The sequence below is a fragment of the Ictalurus punctatus genome, chromosome 16 (assembly GCF_001660625.3).
Source record: "Ictalurus punctatus breed USDA103 chromosome 16, Coco_2.0, whole genome shotgun sequence".
Classification (NCBI taxonomy): Eukaryota; Metazoa; Chordata; class Actinopteri; order Siluriformes; family Ictaluridae; genus Ictalurus; species Ictalurus punctatus.
Genome location: NC_030431.2, coordinates 23664692 through 23686729, shown reverse-complemented (window position 1 = coordinate 23686729; position 22038 = coordinate 23664692). Strand labels below are relative to the sequence as shown.

The window sequence follows — 22038 nt, the reverse complement described above, 5'->3', positions numbered from 1 at the left end:
TGTTTGTAATCTGAATCTCAAGAGAAAGTGAGTCATGCAGCAGGACAACGACCCTAAACACACGAGTCGTTCTATCAAAAAATGCTTAAAGAAGACTAAAGTTAGTGTTTTGGAACGGTCAAGTCAAAATCCTGACCTTAATCCAATAGAGATGTTGTGGAAGGACCTGAAGCAAGCAGTTCATGTGAGGAAACCCACCAACATCCAAGAGTCGAAGCTGTTCTGTACTGAGGAACGGGCTAAAATTCCTCCAAGCCGATCTGCAGGACCGATCAACAGTTACCCCAAACGTTTATCTGCAGTTATTACTGCACAAGGCGGTCACACCAGATACTCAAAACAAAGGTTCACATACTTTTGCCACTCACAGATATGCAATATTGGATCATTCTCCTCAATAAATAAATGACCGAGTATAATATTCTTTTCTCATTCGTTTAATTGGGTTCTCTAGGTCTACTTTTAGGACTGATGATGTTTTAGGTCATATTTATGCAGAAATATAGAAAATCCTAAAGGGTTCACAAACTTCCAAGCACCACTTTATATGTCGATGGACTAGCAGGCCTAGTGTAAGTTCATTGAGCAACTAGTTGGATGTGGCTTGAGGCAGGAATTCCCAGAAAAGATTTTGGATGAGATAAACCTGTTAGCAAACATCAGACTCCGAGCAAGTCTTGGCCAATCGACTACATTTGATGTAAGTGAATAATCGTGACCATTTGATTTTTCACCAAGCTAATAATTCCAGCAAGATTTAGAATCCCAATACGCATACGTGTTTCTCAGTACATAATACAGCTAAGGGTCATATTTATTTGATTCGTGTGACACTGTTACCTGAAATCCTCGTCCGCCGTATCCGAGACCACCTCCCAAAGAAAACATCGCACAAGAAGACATTTGCATAATCTTTTTTTTTTTTTTAATTTATTGTTGTTCTTTTATACTTTGTTTTAAATATATGTCTGTTTTCAGTGGACATCGTGTAAAGTCAAGCCTGAAGCCCTTAGCACAGGATGGTTGCACATCATCAGGAGAAGGAGAAGGATGAAGAAATGGAGGAGAACAGAATGGGCGTGGTCCTGTTTTTCTGCCGATCACGCCTACGAACGTAGGTGAATTTTTTGTTTTCTCACAAACAATGCACCTCACATACTATTTACACACCATACCGAGAACAAAGTCCACTCAAAATGACGGCAGAACAAAGAGGAAGGTTTCATTTGCTTATATAAGACTCTCTCTTCTTTTTTTTTTTTTTTTTTTTTTTTTTTTTTGCTCGTATATACTTTTTAAAATCCTTTTTTGGTTTCTTTTTGTTTTTCATTTTTGTTTGTATTTGTTTTTGTTGTTTTTTTTTTCCTTTTGTTGCAATCACCAGCATATCATTTTACTAATATTCATATACTGAATCCAAGTTTGAACTGGATCCAAGTTACCGTACCATCTCTGTTTATAGTCCTCTTTTCAATAAATACCTCTTGGAAAAACAGCTGTACATGTGTACACAGTGTTTTTGATTTTGATATATGTATATATGGGAGTATATTTGTAAAATGAAAAAAAAAAAATATATATATATATATAACTAAACAATTCAAACTATAATTTATCAAAATTACAAAGTAACAAAATCATGCATATTTGAATGTTTTGACATTTTTAAGTAAAAAAAACCTCAATGGTTTTGGGTGGGTCTGTTATTTATTTACATTTACATTGGCACTATTTACGTCTCTTTTGGAAATCGGAACGATCTTTACGACACTTAACACTCAATTCAGATGTAACGTAACACTCTTGGAAAATCGTTTGCTCTCGAACTGGAATCAAAGCACAACCTAATTTAGACACAAAAAAAACAAAACACAAAACAACGTTTTCTATGGGAGACGTGAGCGTTAACGTGTAAGAAAGTTGCATTATTTCAACATTGGCAGTTTTCACCTTTGGAAGGAAACGAAAGGAGAAGTCTCTTCTTTTTTTTTTTTTACTGATAATTTCGCAGGACTTTTGTCATCTCACTTGTGTAGGTCATTTCTACTCTAAAATGGTCGTTTAAAAATGAAACTCTTTCACAGACTTGCTAAAAACCTTATACCAAAGTAGCATTGTTTGATTCATGTAAATCGAACAGCGTAAAAGGACAGAACAGATCAGAACAGAAGAGTGAGGACGGTGAGGTCTTGCTCTATTTTAGACGTTTGGTAAGCCAGAAAGGAATTGGTGGGGTGACGGTCTTCTTAAGGTACCAGTGTTTCCATGTCAAACAGGTACTTAACAATTGATTCCAAGTTCTCTGTAAGTAAACAAAAGCAAACGCGTGTGTGTGTGTGTGTGTGTGTGTGTGTGTGTGTGTGTGTGTGTGTCTATACGTGTTCATGAATTCAGTGCAAACACATGTCTATCAAGGTTGCAAAATTCTTAACCATTAACTTTTCATGGTTAATGACTTGAGTAAGGTGGCAGCGCCTATCCTGTCCCCATTCTCATCATGGTTCCATGGCACTATAACAATCATGTGAGGAAGGCCAGATATATGTCTCTCTTAACCCTCCCCACCCACCCACCCAACCCCATCCCCTGGTCCTAGCACAGGCCGATGTACTTAAGATTATTCTGGATAATCACGTCCGTGACGGCATCGAACACGAACTGGATGTTGCTGGTGTCGGTGGCGCAGGTGAAGTGTGAATAGATCTCCTTTGTCTCTTTGTTGCGGTTCAGGTCCTCAAACTGGCGCTGCACGTACACGGCCGCTTCCTCGTAGGTGTTCTGGCCCTTGTAGTCGGCAAAGCAGACGGTCAACGGGATGCGCTTGATCTTCTCAGCCAGCAGGTCCTTCTTGTTGAGGAAGAGGATGAGCGAGGTGTTGGTGAACCAGTTGTTATTGCAGATGGAGTCGAACAGACGCAAACTCTCTGCCATGCGACTCTGTGGGAGGTGTATAGAGAAAGAGAAGTCAAGAAAACCCGAAACAAACACACAGGAACAGAAATAGATAGAAGCAAGCAGAAAAAACATTTGAAGAAACTTCTAACCATGCCCCAAGCTCTGCCCATGCTCCTTCATAATTTATAATACTGGTCTGCTAAAAGGTAGACTCTTGTCTGCTGGGCTGCACTGCAGCATTCCCTTTCTTCACTATTCATGATTGAACTTGACACTTCATTTTCAAGTTGGATGTGAGGTGAGATAGGACTGTGAAATGCAAAAACAATGCAGAACTGTGGGCTCTACAGTTTTTGAGCCACAATCAGGAAGATACCATAGTTGGACTCTTGATTTTATTTTCCTGGTCCTGAGACCTCTTGAGACTACAGTGGTGGCTCAATGGTTAAGGCTCTGGGTTACTGATCAGAACTTCAGGTTCAAGCAGTTCAAGCACTGCCAAGCTGCTACTGTTGGGCCCTTGAGCAAGGCCCTTAACCCTATCAGCTCCAGGGGGCACTGTATCATGGTTGACCCTGCACTCTGATACCAGCTTTCTGACAAGCTGGGATATCGAAGAAAAGAATTTCAAGGTATACGTGACAAAATAAAGGCTGATTCTTCTAAAGGCAACATAGACTTGGTCGTGATCTGGGTCTCATTATACAGATTTTTTCGTCTGAGTCTCGATTCTCTGAGTCTGAAGCTCATTAGTTAAAGTCTTGGTTTGATTCTTATTAATCAGAGTGTGCTCAGATATCAAACACACACACACACACACTCTCACACAACTAACCAATGTCGGCAGAAGTTGCATCTCAGCAATGTCTTATGCAGCTCATATGTTAAGTGGGAAGACACTGGGGTGTTTTTTATGCATGTGCTTAATATTGAGCTTTTTATCATTTTAGAAAGGTTGAAATATTGATTTAGAGATTGACTCTTGCCCAATTAAACATGCCAAAAATTGGTTATGTTTATTAATCACAGGAGGAAAGTTGTGTGAAAGGAACTTGGGATGAATCTGATTATCACATGAGTGTGGAGCTTATATAAATCGTCAGTAAGAGGGAATGTGGTGTCTTACAATACTGACAGATTCAAATCACACATTATACTCAAGGATGACTGAAAGCAGCAGATGGTCCAGAACAATGAAGTTCCACCGTCTTCCCAATTAGTAAACACGCCGCACACCAATATTGAGATATAAATTACGCACCTGTTTCCAATATAGGTGTGCTGTCTGGTTGTCTATGCCTTATTTCTCAGAGGCTTTGTCTGTAGAGCCAAAGTCTAGGTTTAGGTCATTATGCAATGTCTTGGTCTGGACCTCACTACTCAAAGTCTTGATCTGGGGCTCATTACTCACAGTCCTGGTCTGGGGCTCACTACTCAAAATCTTGGTCTAGGCCTCTCAACACAAAACCATTGTCTGGGGATAATTACTCAAAGCCTCGGTCTAGGTTTGGGCCTCATTACTCAGAGCCTTGTTCTGGGGATCATTAGTCAGGAGTGGAGATCTGGTGTGGGGGCTTATTAATCCAAGTCTTGGTTGTCTGGTTTCATTACATTCGTTTCTGATCTGGTGTTTACTACTCAAAATCTTGGTCTGGGGATGATTACATAGGTCTGTGCCACTAGTCTGGGGCTTCACTCTTAAAAATAAAGGTTCTTCAATAGTTCTGTACATCACCAAAGGTTCTGCAAAGTGCCATCTTCTTGTCAAGAACCATTTTTCATTGTATGTATGGTTCTTGAGTTGAGCTATATGGTTCTTTGGAGAAGTTCTTTATTTTCATTATAGGTTCTTCAGATCAATGTATTGGTTCTTTAAGGTATCATCTCTTAACAGGTTAAAGTGAACCCTATAAAGTTCTTTGTGGGACCTGGCATCACTTTTAAGAACCTTACTTTGGTTCCTTTAAGCACTAACTAGGGTTCTTTTTAGAGAACTTATGAAAACATGGTACTTTTGTGGTAATGCTATGAAGAACCATTTGTGGGATCTTTAAAGCACCAGTAAATAGATGGTTCTCTAAAAAAAAACTTGAGAGCAACTTAAAAGGGTTCTCCTATGGAATCAGGCTGAAAAAACATTTTTGCTTCTAATCAGAACCTTGATTTTTAAGAGTGTATAGTTAAGAATATTGGTCTCATTACACAATTCTAGGTTTATGGTCTGGGTTTTTCTAATCAAAAAGGACTAAGACTAAGGACACAGTCAGTGTGTTTACATGGACAACAATAATCCACTACTAACCTGATTAAGACAATACTGTGATTAAGAAACTACCATGTAAACAGCAATTTTTAATTACCTTAATCTGATTAATGTCATACTCGAAGTAAGCACTAATCGAATTAAGGCAGGCGGAGTACTTCTGTTTTAGTGGCATTATCGACTTGTATTACAGACAAACACCTTAATCACACTATTAACGTCGTGTGGGAGTTTTCATCGCATTTTGCGACCGGACACGTACACACACGGCAGTGCTCAACCATTTTACGGCAAAAAAAGAGAGCACGGCTGCATCCCAAACCGCGTGCTTGCCTACTATAGGCCTGTAATAGGAGAAATACATGTCGCTCAGCTAATATATAGTAGGTAAGTACGCGGTTTTGTACGCAGCCCACGGCTTCAAGCAGTCGTCTATTTGCACGTACAGCACGACAAATAATTAACTGCACTTGAAGCGTTCATAAAAAATTGAAATAAAAACACCCAAAACTGTATACGGTACCACCACAAACTGTATGTTGATACGTGAAATTCTGGAGGGAACGTCGGACAGCGTGACGTGGGGGCGTAATGGCGTGTGCTGGTAATCGCTCTATGTTCTATAACATGTAACACGGGAACATGAGAGGAGTATTCTAAAAGCGACTCATGTAAACACCGTAATCACAATACTGTCTTACTCAGAGTAAGGTCAATAATTAGATTACTGCTGTCCATGTAAACGTAGTCATTGTTGTGGCTTCATAAGTTTTTTAGGATTTAGAGCAGTGGTTGCCAAACCTCTTCCTTGAGATCTACCTTCCTGTAGGTTTCATCTCCAGTCAAAATCTAACACCTGTTTTAATTTATCAAGAACTTCATAAGGCAGTGATTAGATGGTTAGGTGAGTACGATTATGGATGGAGCTAAAGTCTTCAAGAAGGTAGATCTCCAGGAATTGGGTTGTTGTCCACTGATCTAATTCTAAGCAGTAAGACCCAGACCAAGACTGAGCAATGATACACAGACAAAGACCAAGGGTAATGATGCTAGTTCACTGGGTCAGAGACTAAGAATACCATTGAGCTGTGGCCCGGTTTTGGAGAACGTTAGTACAATATGAAAGAAAACACTCAAGGCAAGGGATTTTTTTTTTAAATAGCAGTGTTAATTCAAGTGCTTGGTGAAAATATAGGTCTTAGTTTAAAGACCAAGAGTAACAAAACCCAGACCTGAGTAATGAGACCACCAAAACCAAGAGTAGCAGAACCCAGACCTGAGTAATGAGACCACCAAACCAAGAGTAGCAGAACCCAGACCATCAACCCATACCTGGGTAATGAGACCACCAAACCAAGAGTAGCAGAACCCAGACCATAAACACAGACCTGAGTAATGAGACCACCAAACCAAGAGTAGCAGAACCCAGACCATCAACCCATACCTGAGTAATGAGACCACCAAACCAAGAGTAGCAGAACCCAGACCATAAACACAGACCTGAGTAATGAGACCACCAAACCAAGAGTAGCAGAACCCAGACCATCAACCCATACCTGAGTAATGAGACCACCAAACCAAGAGTAGCAAAACCTAGACCATCAACCCATACCTGAGTAATGAGACCACCAAACCAAGAGTAGCAAAACCTAGACCATCAACCCAGACCTGAGTAATGAGACCACCAAACCAAGAGTAGCAAAACCCAGGCCATAAACCCAGACCTGAGTAATGAGACCGTCTATTATTAATTAACCCTAGATCAAGGCTCTGAGTAAAGAGTCCTAAACCTAGTAATGTGACTTTTCTTCAGGATCTTGTTCTGGGTCTTGAAACTGAGAATCTTAATCTGGTGTTTATTACTCAGATTGTGTCTGTCTCTGTACTTATATACTCAACAAATCTACAATCTCTTTACAGTGTTCTGAAAATAATCTCCTTCTTGGTAAATTAATATGCATAAGGAGAATATTGCAAGACGCTTCCCTCTAACTAGCCTGTTTGCTGAGGATTAATTTAATCACCAAGATGTATTCTGTTTCAGCTTGTTATCCTTTCTGGAATATCTCAACCAGCGACTGTAAAAATGCGATTTTGAAAACTCTGAAGACTGTTCTTGACTTCAGCTCCGGTGAATGCACACAAACAAAAAAGTGTTTAGCTGTATTTTAAGCTCTCGGTGTCTGGTACAATGTCAAAGAAACATACTCCGCAAGTTCATTTATCTTTCTAACATTTCTCTGCCACTGACACAATGCTTTTTAAACTGCAGAGAGAAATCTTAAGACAGTCTGCACTCTTTCTCCCAACTTTTCCTCTTCAAGCATGCATAAAACCGAATCTTTATCCACTAAATCCTCTCACTGACTGATTCCGTAATGACTCGACTGCATCAGAGTCTCAGAAATATTTCAAAAAGATTCCTCTTTTTCTGTTGTTGCAGAGGCATTAGTGGGAGTCTGGCTTTTTCAGCTGACTTGTCACATTCTGAGGTCCGTGTTATGAAAACAGTTAATACAGCTATGAAGGGTATTCAGCATTATGCCAATTGAGAAAAGCAGAAATTCTCTGAGAGTTGAGGCACATTCATCCTACACACACTCTATGAAATATTTTCTTACAAATAAAAAAAAACATATAATCATTGATATGGTGTAGCTTTCTGTACGCAGATGTTTACTTATGGAAGATTTATGGAAGGAGTCTCCAGTGTCGGCGTTTTAAAAAAGTCAGTAAGTTTCCCAACACGGGAAAGTACACTGACAAGCTGCTCTTTTTTTATTTTTGCTGTTTTATTATCTCCAGGAAAGAGACAAAACGGCGCACGGTGGCATAGTGGTTAGCACGTTCGCCTTACACCTGATTGGCGTGTCTAAAGTGTTCATAGTGTATGAATGGGTGTGTGAGTGTGTATGTGAGTGTGCCCTGCGATGGATTGGCACCCGGTCCAGGGTGTACCCCGCCTTGTGCCCGATGCTCCCTGGGATAGGCTCCAGGTTCCCCGTGACCCTGAAAAGGATTAAGCGGTATAGAAGATGGATGGATGGTTGGATTGTTCTCGCCATTTTCTTCAAACGTTTTTGCATAAATGTACAAAATCAGTTCCCGCTGTCAAAGTTATTTTAATGATGCTGAAAATCTCAGTGTCAAGATTTATCTTGGCGCATAGAAAAAATTGGCCGTGAGCACGGTGTACGGCTTAACACCGACCAAATTAATTTAAAAATGATATGCAGAGAGAGAGAGAGAGTAGAGAGAGAGAGAGAGAGAGATGGCTAACACACTGAGCTATCATAATAATGTTATATAACTGATTTCCTTTCGAATATTTATCAAATATATCCTCAAAGGGTTAGGGTCTTTGTTCTCTCAAGCAAAACGTCCCAAAAACAACACGAAGGATATGCAGAAAAACACCATCTACAGTAATAGCGTGTCTAATGAGGGCAATTTGGCTGTTGATTCATTTCGATTTCAACACGGCACTGTATCTCCACTCAGGATATTAACCTGTGTCTCTCCTGCCCTGCTCAGAGGCCTTATCGAATTCAATTAGTCACCTGCACATGTGCAATTATCATGCTGTAGCTCTAAAGTTAATGCCCACGATAACAGTGACACAGAACAGGATGCCAGTAACACACAGATTCATTCAAACTCCCAACCATTTCAGTGTCGCAAAACACAGAGGGGCTGAATGTGAGTCATTATGCAGCTGCAGCACCATATCAACGTCCCTGGGGTGCTTTCCTCAGGTTTGTGCTGGAACAGGCTGAAATACAACACGTGTACATAACAGGTACTGTATATTGTACATATTTAAAATATATACCATTTCAGTGAGAACTTCCGGGAATTTCATTTCGTGGTCCACTCGAATTGTGTCTGGTGAAAGCTAAACACTCCCTCCACGTTTGGTTTTTATAGCTAAAGGCTTCCTATCGTGACAAAGCTTGAAGAAATACTCTAATGGCGGCTCGTGTGGGTTAGCAAGTTTGCCTCGCACCTCCGGGTTTGGTGGTTCGAATCCCGCCGTGTTCTGGAAATTTGGAACAAAAATATACTCTGGATTTTCTGCAACACAGAAAATGATTTCAACTATTGAATTTTTTTTTTTTTTTTTTGGCTTTAGCAGTCATGTTTGATCTGCACACTTTTTGATAAAAGTCCTCTCGGATGCAATCAAAGCTTTTAAACTCTCAGCTCCGGAAATAATACATAAGATATTTCTGAATTCCATTTCAAGAATATTTTCTACTTAGAGAAAAGAAAATAAAACATTGGTCATTATAATACCTTTAAATTACGCACGTATCGTTGTGAGAATTGATCTGTCTACAAATAGACAACAAAAAAAAAAGAAGACATTTTTAACATGAGTTAAATGTAAAATTTAGACAAAGGCGCAGGGGGACAGCGCTAACTCGAAGTGGTAATTGTACACGGTGTCGACACTCCTGAGTCCGGACTTTAATTGATGCTTCGATTGTATTATTAAACCTTGGAGTATGAGCCTGCATTCATCCGTTCATTGAAACGAATAAATGTAATACAGTAAAAGGCTATTTTAATGCATCCGTAAATGAGAAATATGAATGAAACGACTGTCATCGGCTATACTTAGTCCCGGTCAGTTAGTTACAGTTGAATGTATACAGCGCGTTTACATATTTCGCTATGTTTAACGGTATAAAATTATGCAAATTTGCGCCAATTCATACCAGCGCAAACCAAACACTCTTCTGTCAGAAAGGCTTTAAAGGAAAAATCCAACCTGAAAGAGATGAAATATTATTCTTTATAAATAACATTCTAAGATTGACTTTGTAATACATTTCTGCGTCGACTTTTGTAGTGTAAGCTTCTCTTATTGACCTAACTGCTTAACAGTTTCCTACGTTACCTGCAATGCCGTTTGACTACCACTTTATCTCCACGTCAAGACAGCGATGCAGCGGCGCTTTAGTCCTTTAGTCGGTCCAGTTCTCTCACTTCCTCATATGCACACTCTGCTCAGACGTCTTAACTTTTTCACGCTAATACCGCAATAAATGTCGTCGGCTAACTAGCCGAGCCGAGTCTCTGCCGTAACTCGGCGCAACTGCGTCACATTTCTTTAAGATAGCTTTTACTTGATCAGAAGGTCATGAGTTCAATCCCCAGCACTGCCAAGCTGCTACTGTTGGGCCCTTGAGCAAGGCCCTTAACCTTCAACTGCTGAGATAGATAAATGTAAGTCACTCTGGATAAGGGCGTCTGCCAAATCCCACAAATGTAAATGTAAATGTTGTATGTCTGGGAAGTAGCAGTAGTGTGTGTGTGTGGCGTATAGGCTGTATACAGTTTGTGCACATGTACCGTATTCACTGTAGTGAATCTGGACTAGCGCATACTAGCACGCTGGCTCGAGGCACGTGGTGAGCCGCAGCAACCTGTGACTGGAGGAGGGCTCAGAGAGGAAAGACCGGGCTGCTGTTCGAAAGGTTAAGCAAAACATCATGGCTCTGAGCAAATCACAAGATCTACTGCTATTTGAGTGCGACGGCGTGTATGAGAAAAAGAGAGAAAGTGCGAGAGAGAGAGAGAGAGATGATGGTGAGCAAGAGATCTACACTCTAATAGCGAGTCAGAACAGGGCTGATGGTTAAATTGATAGCATTTTAAGGACATTTTAGCGTAAATGCAGCCGGTAATTAGATACACACCAGCGCAAAGCTTTTTCAAAGCATCTTCCAGGAATTTCTAGCATGATTTGGCATTTTAAAGTAATGATGTATTACATGAACATGAATGTGAGTTTTACCAAACAAAAAACTATATATCATCCTATCTATAGAATGGGCCATTGTAGCTCAGTCTACAAGTTCTTTTTTATTCCTATCACCTCAGTGTCCTCCCCCATAATAATCATACGCATCCTTTTTAACGGCTAGAGTTTGAGACAGCACGTGTAAATGACAGCTAAAAATTGAGACTTTCCTACATGTGAGCTCTTATCTCTTGAAATAAAAATAACAGAACATACAGTATGTGTCATATTGCAGTATATATAGCTCTTTATAACAGTATATGATCAAAACCCTCACCCATAGTAATTACATCAGTGGTCCGTCAGTGTTGGCCATTCAGAGATAAAATATAATTACATGTGACTGAGTCACCGATACCCACCGGGTTATATGTCCTCATCCAAAAATAAAATGTAATTCTGTTACTGTTGAATCAAATCTCTGATTTAAATTCATGGTGGCCATTCCTTGGAGTCTACAGATCCCCGTTTTAATATTTTTTTTAGAAATGGGACATATACTATATGGCCACGTATGTGGACACCTGACCATCACACCCATATGTGGTTCATCCCAAACTGTTGTCCCAGCACACGATTGTATAGAATGTCACCTGGACTAACAGACACAGAGGCCATTTCTCCTTCACTGAGACTAACAGACACAGAGGCCACGCCTCCTTCACTGAGACTAACAGACACAGAGGCCACGCCTCCTTCACTGAGACTAACAGACACAGAGGCCATTTCTCCTTCACTGAGACTAACAGACACAGAGGCCACGCCTCCTTCACTGAGACTAACAGACACAGAGGCCACGCCTCCTTCACTGAGACTAACAGACAGACAGGCCACGCCTCCTTCACTGAGACTAACAGGAACAGAGGCCACGAATCCTTCACTGAGACTAGTAGACACAGAGGCCACGCCTCTTTCACTGAGACTAACAGACTCAGAGGCCACACCTCCTTCACTGAGACTAACAGACACAGAGGCCACGCCTCCTTCACTGAGACTAACAGACAGAGAGGCCACGCCTCTTTCACTGAGACTAACAGACTCAGAGGCCACACCTCCTTCACTGAGACTAACAGACACAGAGGCCATGCCTCCTTCACTGAGACTAACAGACACAGAGGCCACGCCTCCTTCACTGAGACTAACAGACAGAGAGGCCACGCCTCCTTCACTGAGACTAACAGGAACAGAGGCCACGCCTCCTTCACTGAGACTAACAGACACAGAGGCCACGCCTCCTTCACTGAGACTAACAGACAGAGAGGCCACGCCTCCTTCACTGAGACTAACAGGAACAGAGGCCACACCTCCTTCACTAAGACTAGTAGACACAGAGGCCACGCCTCTTTCACTGAGACTAACAGACACAGAGGCCACACTTCTTTCACTAAGACTAGTAGACACAGAGGCCACGCCTCTTTCACTGAGACTAACAAACAGGCTAACAGACTAACCATGTCTCCTTTAGTGAGATTGACAGTCAGCGTCAAATTATATGTCCGGTTCAGCTGTGTAGCTTAGTTGGGGTAAGCTTTAGCTCATATGAGAAATGCATGAACCTTAATCTTCACGGTCTTCCGGGTCTCATGTGAAATCTATCAGAGAAGCGTAATGATTATAATCTCTAAAAATCAGATCATCCTCCGGACATGTGTTCTTCTCGAAACAGCACGTCACACACGTCTGGAAAATGGGTTGAGTTACTGTTGGTAAAGGGAAAGAGGGAGGGGTCGCACACAGAGATCTATGCGTGTGTGTGTGTGTGTGTGTGTGTTTTGTGTGTCATGGCTGAGCTGGTGAGAGACCCACCCAGATGAAGGAGACCCTCAGAGAGAGCTCAGCTCAACATCACACCACCCCACACCAAATCTTGGGGCGTCTAGGGGGCTTGTTAGGGTCCCTCCAAATCAACAAGGGGATTTCTCTAATCTCCATCACCGTCAAAGTCACAACAGCAAAAATACAGGTGGGAATGTGAGACAGAGAAAGAGTAAAAGAGAGAGATAGAGAGATGAGAAGGATAGGATGTATGGGGTGGAAGCACACCCCCTGGGATGCTTTTTGTGCCCCCCACCAGCACTCCACATTCACGCACAGGTGCTAATTAAGAAATAATGAAGCACTTCACCAGCATGCTCAAGCTTTGTTTCCAATAAAGACGCGTATCCTGTGTGATCCGACGCCCCGGCTGTCAGAAAAATCCAATCTTCTTAAAGGGATTTCTAGAGAGATGGTGATGCGTCATACACTGCACCTGTTAATGATCGGACCGTCCGGTATTTCTTAATCTCCGTCTGCACATCCAATGCCCTTTACCCTTCATCTCGAGAACACTGTGTTACTTAAAGATCACTCTGATCAAACTAATGCAACTAATATTGTGCAAGAGCTTACCCTCCTAAATTCCAAGAAACTGTGAACGATTCCATACTTCTACCCCTCGCCCTAGTAACGCAATATTAGCTTAATCGTTTGGCATGGTTTTCCATGAAGTTACTGGATGTAGGTCCGTGGGTTTGATGATTTAATGGAGCAAACGTGTTAAAAGCAGAAAGAGTTATAGTTATAAATGTTCGTTATCTTCACTGCCTGCATAAATCTGCTAAACTAAACCAATCTGACAGCCTACTGAGAGGATTTTCACTGCTAGCTACGGCTAGCACGACAGGACAAAACCTTCGAACGCAATCACTTGTTTTTATGCCATTTTTAAGTCATTTTGAGAAAAGGTTCATACTTATGATACCAGCTAGCTAAAATGAGTTCAGCAGGATTTCTGAGGCAATTTTAAGTTACACTGCCCTCCACTAATATTGGCACCCTTATATGATAAATATGAGCAAAGAAGGCTGTGAAAAAATTGTGTTTATTGTTTAACCTTTTGATGAAAAAATTCACAAAAATACTCTGCTCTCGTGGATATTAAACAATTGCAAACGCAATGCAGGTTTATCCAAAAAATATATATTTTGTTAAATATATGTATGCCACAATTATTGGCACCCCTATGAATTCATATGAGAAAAATATATTTGAAGTATATTCCCATTGATATTTAAACATTTTTTTTTTAGTACATCATGGTTCAACCATGATTTCCTGTTTCACAGGGGTACAAATATGAGGTAACACACAGGCCAAACTCACTTAGTCATTCATAACAATAGGTAAGAGTAAGGCATACAGCTGTGATGTGCGGCAAAAGGTTGTTGAGCTTCACAAAATGGGGCGTGGCTATAAGAAAATAGCACAAGCATTGAAAATGCACACTTCCACCATCAGGGCAATAATTAAGAAGTTCCAGTCAACTGGAAATGTTATGAATCGACCTGGAATTGGACGTGTGTCTGTATCGTCTCAACGCACTGTGAAGGGGACGGTTCGAGTTGACAAAAAAATCTCCAAGGATCACAGCTGGAGAATTGCAGAGGTTAGATGTGTCTTGGGGTCAGAAAGTCTCCAAAACTACAATCCGAAGTCACCTACATCAGCACAAGTTGTTTGGAAGGGTTTCAAGAAAAAAGCCTCTACTCTCATCCAAAAACAAACTCGAGCGTCTTCAGTTTTCCAGACACTACCGGAACTTCAAATGGGATCGGGTTCTACGGTCAGACGAAACAAGAATAGAGCCTGTTAAAATTAGCTAACCTGACAGGATCTCTGAGAGGGTTTTTAATTAATATTCAATAAACCATCACAATGTTCAGCTCTAACACTATCTAGTGTGAATTTTTTATTTTTTTAATTCACATTTATTCATTAATTGAAGCAGAACCCAGACATTAAGTGTATTTTCTATGAAGGTTTTTTTTTTTTTAAACCTGATACATTAAATGCCAAACATGTCTTCTCTTTGTCTCTATGCTAAAATACAGCCGTGTTTGTGAGTCCGTTCATGTGACGTAAATCTAGTAACTGTTTATAAAAAAATGTGCTGTCCTGCTGATTACGTGCCTCCAACGACTACGTGGTTTATCTTTGCCTTAAAAGGAAAGGGAGAACCATAAGCAGTCTGTCTGACTCGCCCGGTATCCCTTTACTGCACGCACTCGTTCTCTCACTCCTCACTATGTCTCATTGACATTAATGTGAAATTGTGGAAACTTTGTGTCATTTATATGAAAAAAGATATATGATGTACATTTCTCTATCAATATTGTGGATATCGTCAGACGTACTGCACGGCTAATTGGATTTTATTTTGGGGTGTTTTTTTTTTTTTTTTTTTTTTTTTGGGGGGGGGGGGGGGGTCATATTTTTGTAGATATAAAATATAACCAAAACAGTATGAAAAATGTCTTCAAGTATAATTTATTTGAGTATTTTGCGTTATGATGCGATATTCATTCTGCGTACAAATGGCACAGCAGCACTAAATGGCTTGTGTCATTTTTTTTTTCCCCTACAAGAGCTTTTGAACGCTTTTTTTTTTTTTTTGTACATTTTTTTTTAAATAAACCGTAACCCACTTGAGCTGTTTGGCGCCTGGTAGGCTTTCGCAATCGAAACATCAAATGGCACAACGAAGTTAGCGCAACTACTGTACATCCTGAACTTTCTCCACAGATTGTCGAGTCTCGGCCTTGTGTAAATGGAAGCAGGATATTATAGCCAACAGCGTACATTGCATAAGCGTCATTACCGCAAATCTTTGAATGTAGGTCAGGAGTTTGAGGTCTCGCCATCATTCTGAAACCGAGACAGGACAAACGGGGGGGAAAAAAACAACAAAAAAAAAAAACAAAGCAGGATTGAGCTCGGAAAACTCGTCCCGACTGAGGATGAGCATAAGCAGCTGTCGTTTATTAGGTAAGAAGAGAAAAGATGCTTTGTAGCCAGTGGTCTTCCGTGACTGAAGCGAGTACCAAAGCCAAACGCGGCCTCCTGAGATGCCTGCTTGCTTTTCTCCCATGACCCAGATCCAAAGAGTCTCTCTCTCTCTCTCTCTCTCCCTCCCTCCCTTTCTCTCTCTGTCTCTCTGGCTAGGTTGCGCAATGCAGCTCTCTCTCGGGCCCTGCCCAAGTCCACACGGGCACATGCTGCCTGCTTGCCTGTCGCACACACACACACACACACTCATTCTCTATCTCGCTTCCTTTCCTTTCCTACATCCTTTCCTCCTCATCTCTCCCTCTCTTAGCCCATCCTCCTCTTTCCCCATTTGTCCCTCCGTAACAGCTCATTGTCAACAGCCCAGGATTAAGAGCGTTGGACTACCCTGTTGCTAGGCAACAGTTACTGTGACGACCCGCTCCTCTTTTTTTTTCTTTTCTTTTTTTTTTTGTATAAGAGGGGTGGGTCAACGAAAAGAAAAGGATCGAAAAAAGGATGTGTGGTGTGACAGAGACAGAAGAGTACATGCGTCATTAAATTATAATTACTGTCCCAATGGAAAGGTTCCGCCAGACATTTACAGCTTGCCTTTACTTATTTCTTTTTTTCCATCACAACTCGAGAACACGTCCTGTCATTGTATCGATTTACACGTGCCAGCTCACTGGCCATGACACTTCTTTAATTTACAACGCCAGTTTTAACCCCAATCGCTTCTCAGGCTAAACACTCGGACGAGTCATGAAGCGTCGATCCGGTAGCCCACGGCGTTAGCGCAACTAATAGCTCCAGAAGTCCTCCAATAATCTGATTACTGCTGTGTTAAGAAGATCTCTTAGCCTGCAACAAACCTTAGGAAGCCATTCTGGAGACAACAACTGAGTTTTAATCTTTAAATGGTCGCACAACCCTATTATGAACGATTCACGGTGTACTCTTTATGGCTGCGTTCTAAACTTCACACAGTTCAATTCAATTCAGTTTTATTCGTACAGCGCTTTTTACAATGTACATCGTCTCAAAGCAGCTTTACAGAAACATATAGACACAGGATAGAGATTTTAAGCGTGTGAGTTCATCCCTATCGAGCGAGCCGGAGGCGACTGTGGTGAGGAAAAACTCCCTGAGATGATATGAGGAAGAAACGTTGAGAGGAACCGGACTCAGAAGGGAACCCGGCCTCATCTGTGTAATAACGGATAGTGTGAAAGTGAAGGGAAGTTCATTCTAGTTTCTAAATGAAGTCTGTTTTGTTGAACTGATCCACTGTTCACTAAAGGAGACCTGAGTGCAAAACCGTATGTGGTATAAACGGTTATAAATAAAGAATAATAATAAGGGTTCAGCAGTTAAATGGTTTACGATCTGTGAACTATCTGTAATTATGTTTTGTCATGGATGACTGTAATATTGAGTGGAATATTTAGTCACTTTCTCACTAAACGATTTAGTACAGGATTATAGAATCATATATTATTTATTTACATTAGTACATTGACGATTGTCCAGTATCGTATTTCTGGGTATGTGCATAATTACACTACTGTTATGCTTATATTATAAATTCTATGTTTTCTATGGCATGTTTTTGGGACGTGGGAGGAAGAGCCCAGGGAAAGCCCATACAGACACTGAGAGAACATGTGCAGTGATCAGGTAGCTCAGTGATTAAGTCGTTATTGAGCTGAGACTGATCGGAAAGTTTGGAGCTCAAATCCCAGAACTGCCATGTTGCTCAGTTGTACTGTACCTGGTCTTAATTGTAAGTCAGCAAAATGAACTAAATGTAATATAAAGTGAAGACTCACACAGGCTTTTGTCCCTGATCTTTGAGGCGACCCACTACACCAGTGTAAATCTAAAGATTTCAGTTCATTACTAAGAATAGTGCTAGACAGATTCCATCCATCCATTTTCCAGGGTCCTGGTTGAGCCTGGAACATATCCCTGGGAACTCGGGACACAGGGTGGAGGACACCCGGAGCAGGGTTCCAACCCATCGCAGTGCGCAATCACACACTCGCACACACATTCACACACTACGGACAATTTAGAGATGCGAATCAGCTTTCAACGCATGTCTTTGGACTGCAGGGGGAAACTGGAGTTCATGGAGGAAACCTGGAGAACATGCAAGCTCCGCACACCCAGGGCGGAGGCAGGATTTGAACCCATCCCCGGCAGTAATCCCCACCGCTTCTGTTTTGAACCCAACCCTGGAGGAGCGAAGCCGCTGTGCGACAACCCCCAACCCCCCCAGGCAGACTCATGCTGTTTATTTTACCGAAGGTGCCGTAAGCCCCGCCTCTTCTGTTTTCACTGAATGTTTCAGAAATAATGTCAACCAAACAAATGAAATGATGGTATCGGTCGATCGTCAGTCCACGCCTCGGCTTTGAAACACTCTCATCTAACTGCTCGCTTCAGGATTGGATTTATGAAGTGAGAAACAGTAGTGGGAGCTTCAAATGAGTTTATTTGTACACAAAGTTGGAAGCATGTAACGTATAAACCCCAGACTGTAGATCGTATTACTTCTCAAACTATCCAGATATTCACAAGACAGTCAAATCCATTTAACAGCTCATGCTCCACTTCAATCTTAAAAGGGGTGATGAATCATTTGTGTTAATATACTTGTGGAAAAGCCTGTAGCTACACCGTGCACTCGTCGACCAGATTTAGATTAACACTTATGACTCACATTCAAAGACTGTGACTGTTCTGAGGCAGCGTTTAACTGAGAGATAAAGGACACTGAGTGTGAAAGAGCTTTCGAAGGAAAACCTTCCCACCATTCCTCCGCCTGATCGTCGAATTTAATTTCCAAACTTTGTCTGCTTTCTCAAACGGAGCGGGACATTGAAAACTTTTCGCATCTGCCATTTCCCCAAGGTGCCAAAGCTGCTAAGTCTCGCAGGTACACCCTAACACTTTGCACTGTGAACTCAATTATCACTCTTGTACATATTCCCCCCTTGTGACTCACAGAACACTTATTTTTAACTCCTAAACACTTTAATTGATATCCCAGGCTAACAACATACTCGTCGAGGATCAAAGAAATCTCGGGATAACCGGTCTCAAAAACGAGGGAAAGGACTGCGATCGGTCCATCCGCAAACACACCTTTATTTAACCACAGAGTCAACCCAGCGTATCAGATTCAGCATGGCCAATGTAAATATCATCTGCAAATTATGAGCGGAGACCAGGCATACTGTTGTCGGTTCTCGTAAGAGTCATGAGCGTGAGAGCAGAACACTGTGAACAGGAAATATGAAATAAAGAAGATAGAGAAGCTGGAGCATTGTGGGTGAGCAGCAGGATGGATTTGCTATGATGATAACAGTAGAGCGCTGATAATGTCAGGCTTGTGTGGCTGTGTTTGCATTATCTTGTGTACCCTCTCTGCATCCCCCCACCTCCCCCCCATGTGGTTTTATCCAAGCCCATTGCGAAACTTCAGGCCTGTTGACTAGCTTTATCGCATTGCGACACAGATCACTTTGTAACACAGATCATTTGAAAAAGTTCTTACCGTCTGGTTGTCTTCATAAAGCTTGAGGTCGTAGCCACTCAGCTCCACGCAGAATATAATCGCAGTTACGCCCTCGAAGCAGTGGATCCACTTCTTTCTCTCTGAGCGCTGCCCACCCACATCCACCATCTTGAAGGTGAGCTCTTTGAAGGTAAACTTGTTCTCAACGATGCCGGTGGTCATGTCACGGGAACGCAGGATGTCCTCAACGGTCGGGATGTACTCGGGTGCCGAGATTCTGTCCAGGTCGTTCAGGTAGTAGGCAGTGTTGTCCTCAAGGTGATACTCGTTGGAGCGCTGGAAACACTCCTGAACTCCTGAATCGCCCCACAAGCGTTTCATCACGCCGAGAAGCTCGGGTGTGATCTCCCCCTTGCTCTCGGCAGGACCCGTCAGGGCGAAGAGTTGGACCGCATCGTAGGCCCGGTCAGGGTTGTGGAAATCGATCTTGAGCGTGGCGAGAGCTCGGATGATGCGTGTGAGCGAATCGATGGCATTGTAAAGGATCAACGGTTTGTATTCCTTGCAGGCTTCAAGATTGAAGCCACCACTGTGGATGATCTTCATTTGCTTGACGATGGTACTCTTGCCCGAGTTGCTGGTACCGAGGAGCAGCAGTTTGATCTCGCGTCGCTGTCGCTGGCTCTCCGAGCGAAGGTGCCGGTCGATGCGCCTCGAGCGCCTGGCTGCTTCTTTTTCCTCAGAACTCTGCCGGCACCCCATGGTCAATTATGGGTTATACACACACACACACACACACACACTCCACAACACCTAGAAAGTACAGACAAAAGGTGGACAAAGTCCCAAATTGTGGTTCGGATAGAGGCGCAAATCGGACAAGCACAAGTAAATTTTAGTGGCGCCACCCCAGTCCGAAGAGAAGAGGCAGGCCTAATGACTTTCCAAGTGGATCTGGGCTACTCGCATGCTCCAAGTTCAACAGTTCAACATGCTCCAAGTTCAACAGTGTGTTTTCTTAGTGATCAACTATTACGAATTGGCGTTCATTACTAGCAGAACATTCTGTAAGAAGACCAACTCCAACCCTCTTAATGTCCCAGTCGCTGGGGGGTTATACCAGGGGACACCCCCCCTCCCCCCAGAACGTGATGGTTAAAGTGAGCCAGTCAGTGCCGAAGGAAAGACTGTAGATCGAGCAAAAGCACCTCTATGTCCACCCACATGTTATAAAGTGAGCGATCCGCGATATTCCACCAGGTGCGATCATCGGATGTTATTCAACACTCCTTAGTTCTTACTTTGTAAATTTCTCTTCTCCTACAGCTGGTCAGACATCATGCACACATATACACACTTTTCAGACTTCTGGGCACCAGATTGTCCCACTGTTTCTTCGTTGCATAAGCCAACACTTCTCACACAGCCAAAGGCATGGGTTCCTGAAGGATAAATAAGAGTCACACATTAGATTTCATGACAAATAGATGTGTGTAGTAAAATCAGTGGTTAAAATAACACAACAGAGTGAGTATGAACCTCTCGTAGGTTAGAGCGGGTCCGTGTGTGTTCATTTGACATGGTTGGCTTGGAACATGGATAATCTTATGAGAATTTGGTGTAAGACTGAATTCCTGTTTCCAAACACTTTTCAATCCCCCTTGCTGATTCAAACGATTTCAAAATTTTCTCTGACAGTGCCAGTATCAAGAGTTCATTTTCTATTTACTGGAAAACTACCTCCTGCTGTTTGATCGTATCTGGGGGTTTTTTTTTTGTTTTTTTTTTTTAATTTAAAAAAATAATAATAAAAAAAAAAAACATGTGACAGAGCCAGATTCCAATTAGAGTAGTGTTTCTGTAAAGTCTGGTGTTTTCAAGACTTTAATATTCCTGAACACTAAAACAAATGTCCAGAAAGCAATGCAGTGGTGATGCGAAACCTGTTATGAACCAGTATGCAAATATGAATAACGTAACACACGCACACACACACACACACACACACACACGAACATACACTCTGTTCTTTCTCAGCAAACAATGACACTTGAAGTACACAAGTAGAATAAACAGGCAGATACTAAATACACTTTTGTGCATGCGAAAGTGAACCATTCAAATCCAGGGTAGTCAAATACACACCAAACACTCTCTCTCTCTCTCTCACACACACACACACACACACAACGCTGCTCCCGTTCAGTCCAGACCTAGCTACCATGTTATTTGTTTTCTACTGTTCAATGTGTATTCTCTTCTTACATGTTTACTTATTCCTCCTGAATTCTGCATTCTTGTGTTGCCCCAAAGCGAATCACACACACACACACACACACACACACACACACACAGATGCACACAGATGCACACAGAGCCTGACAGGGTGCGAAACGAAAACAGATGCAGGGTGAATGTCCTTGCCTGTAGACATCACTTTTCCACCCTGTTGGCTGCTCCCACTACCAGGATGCTAAATAAGCTAAATAAGATAATGCAGCTAGCTGATCTGACTAGCATAGCTAACTTTTAGTAAAAGAAATTTGCTAACATAACTCTTATATCCTGCTTTAAGTTGTGTAAACGCTTCCTCTATTTAGGTGTGTGTGTGTGAATCTTCTCTCACCCTTGTAGTGCAGACTTTCAGCTGGCCCGTGAGCTAGCACGATCTATCAAGTAACCTATATAGGGATACGCTGCTAGTTACTTTTTTCCCAATGAGGACCGAAATAAGATTTA

General features: G+C 41.9%; 1 protein-coding gene across 1 annotated transcript in view; it reads right to left on the bottom strand.

Moving 5' to 3' along the window:
- Positions 1-908: 908 nt before the first annotated feature.
- Positions 909-22038, bottom strand: part of gnaz (guanine nucleotide binding protein (G protein), alpha z polypeptide) — a 54848-nt gene continuing 33718 nt past the window's right edge. Inside the window, exons 2-3 of the mRNA XM_017489823.3 lie at positions 19339-20741; positions 909-2937 (exon numbers count right to left, since the gene is read on the bottom strand). Of these exons, the coding sequence (XP_017345312.1) occupies positions 2593-2937; positions 19339-20061 (1068 nt within the window). The 5' untranslated portion in view covers positions 20062-20741 and the 3' untranslated portion in view covers positions 909-2592. The remainder of the gene's footprint in view (positions 2938-19338; positions 20742-22038) is intronic.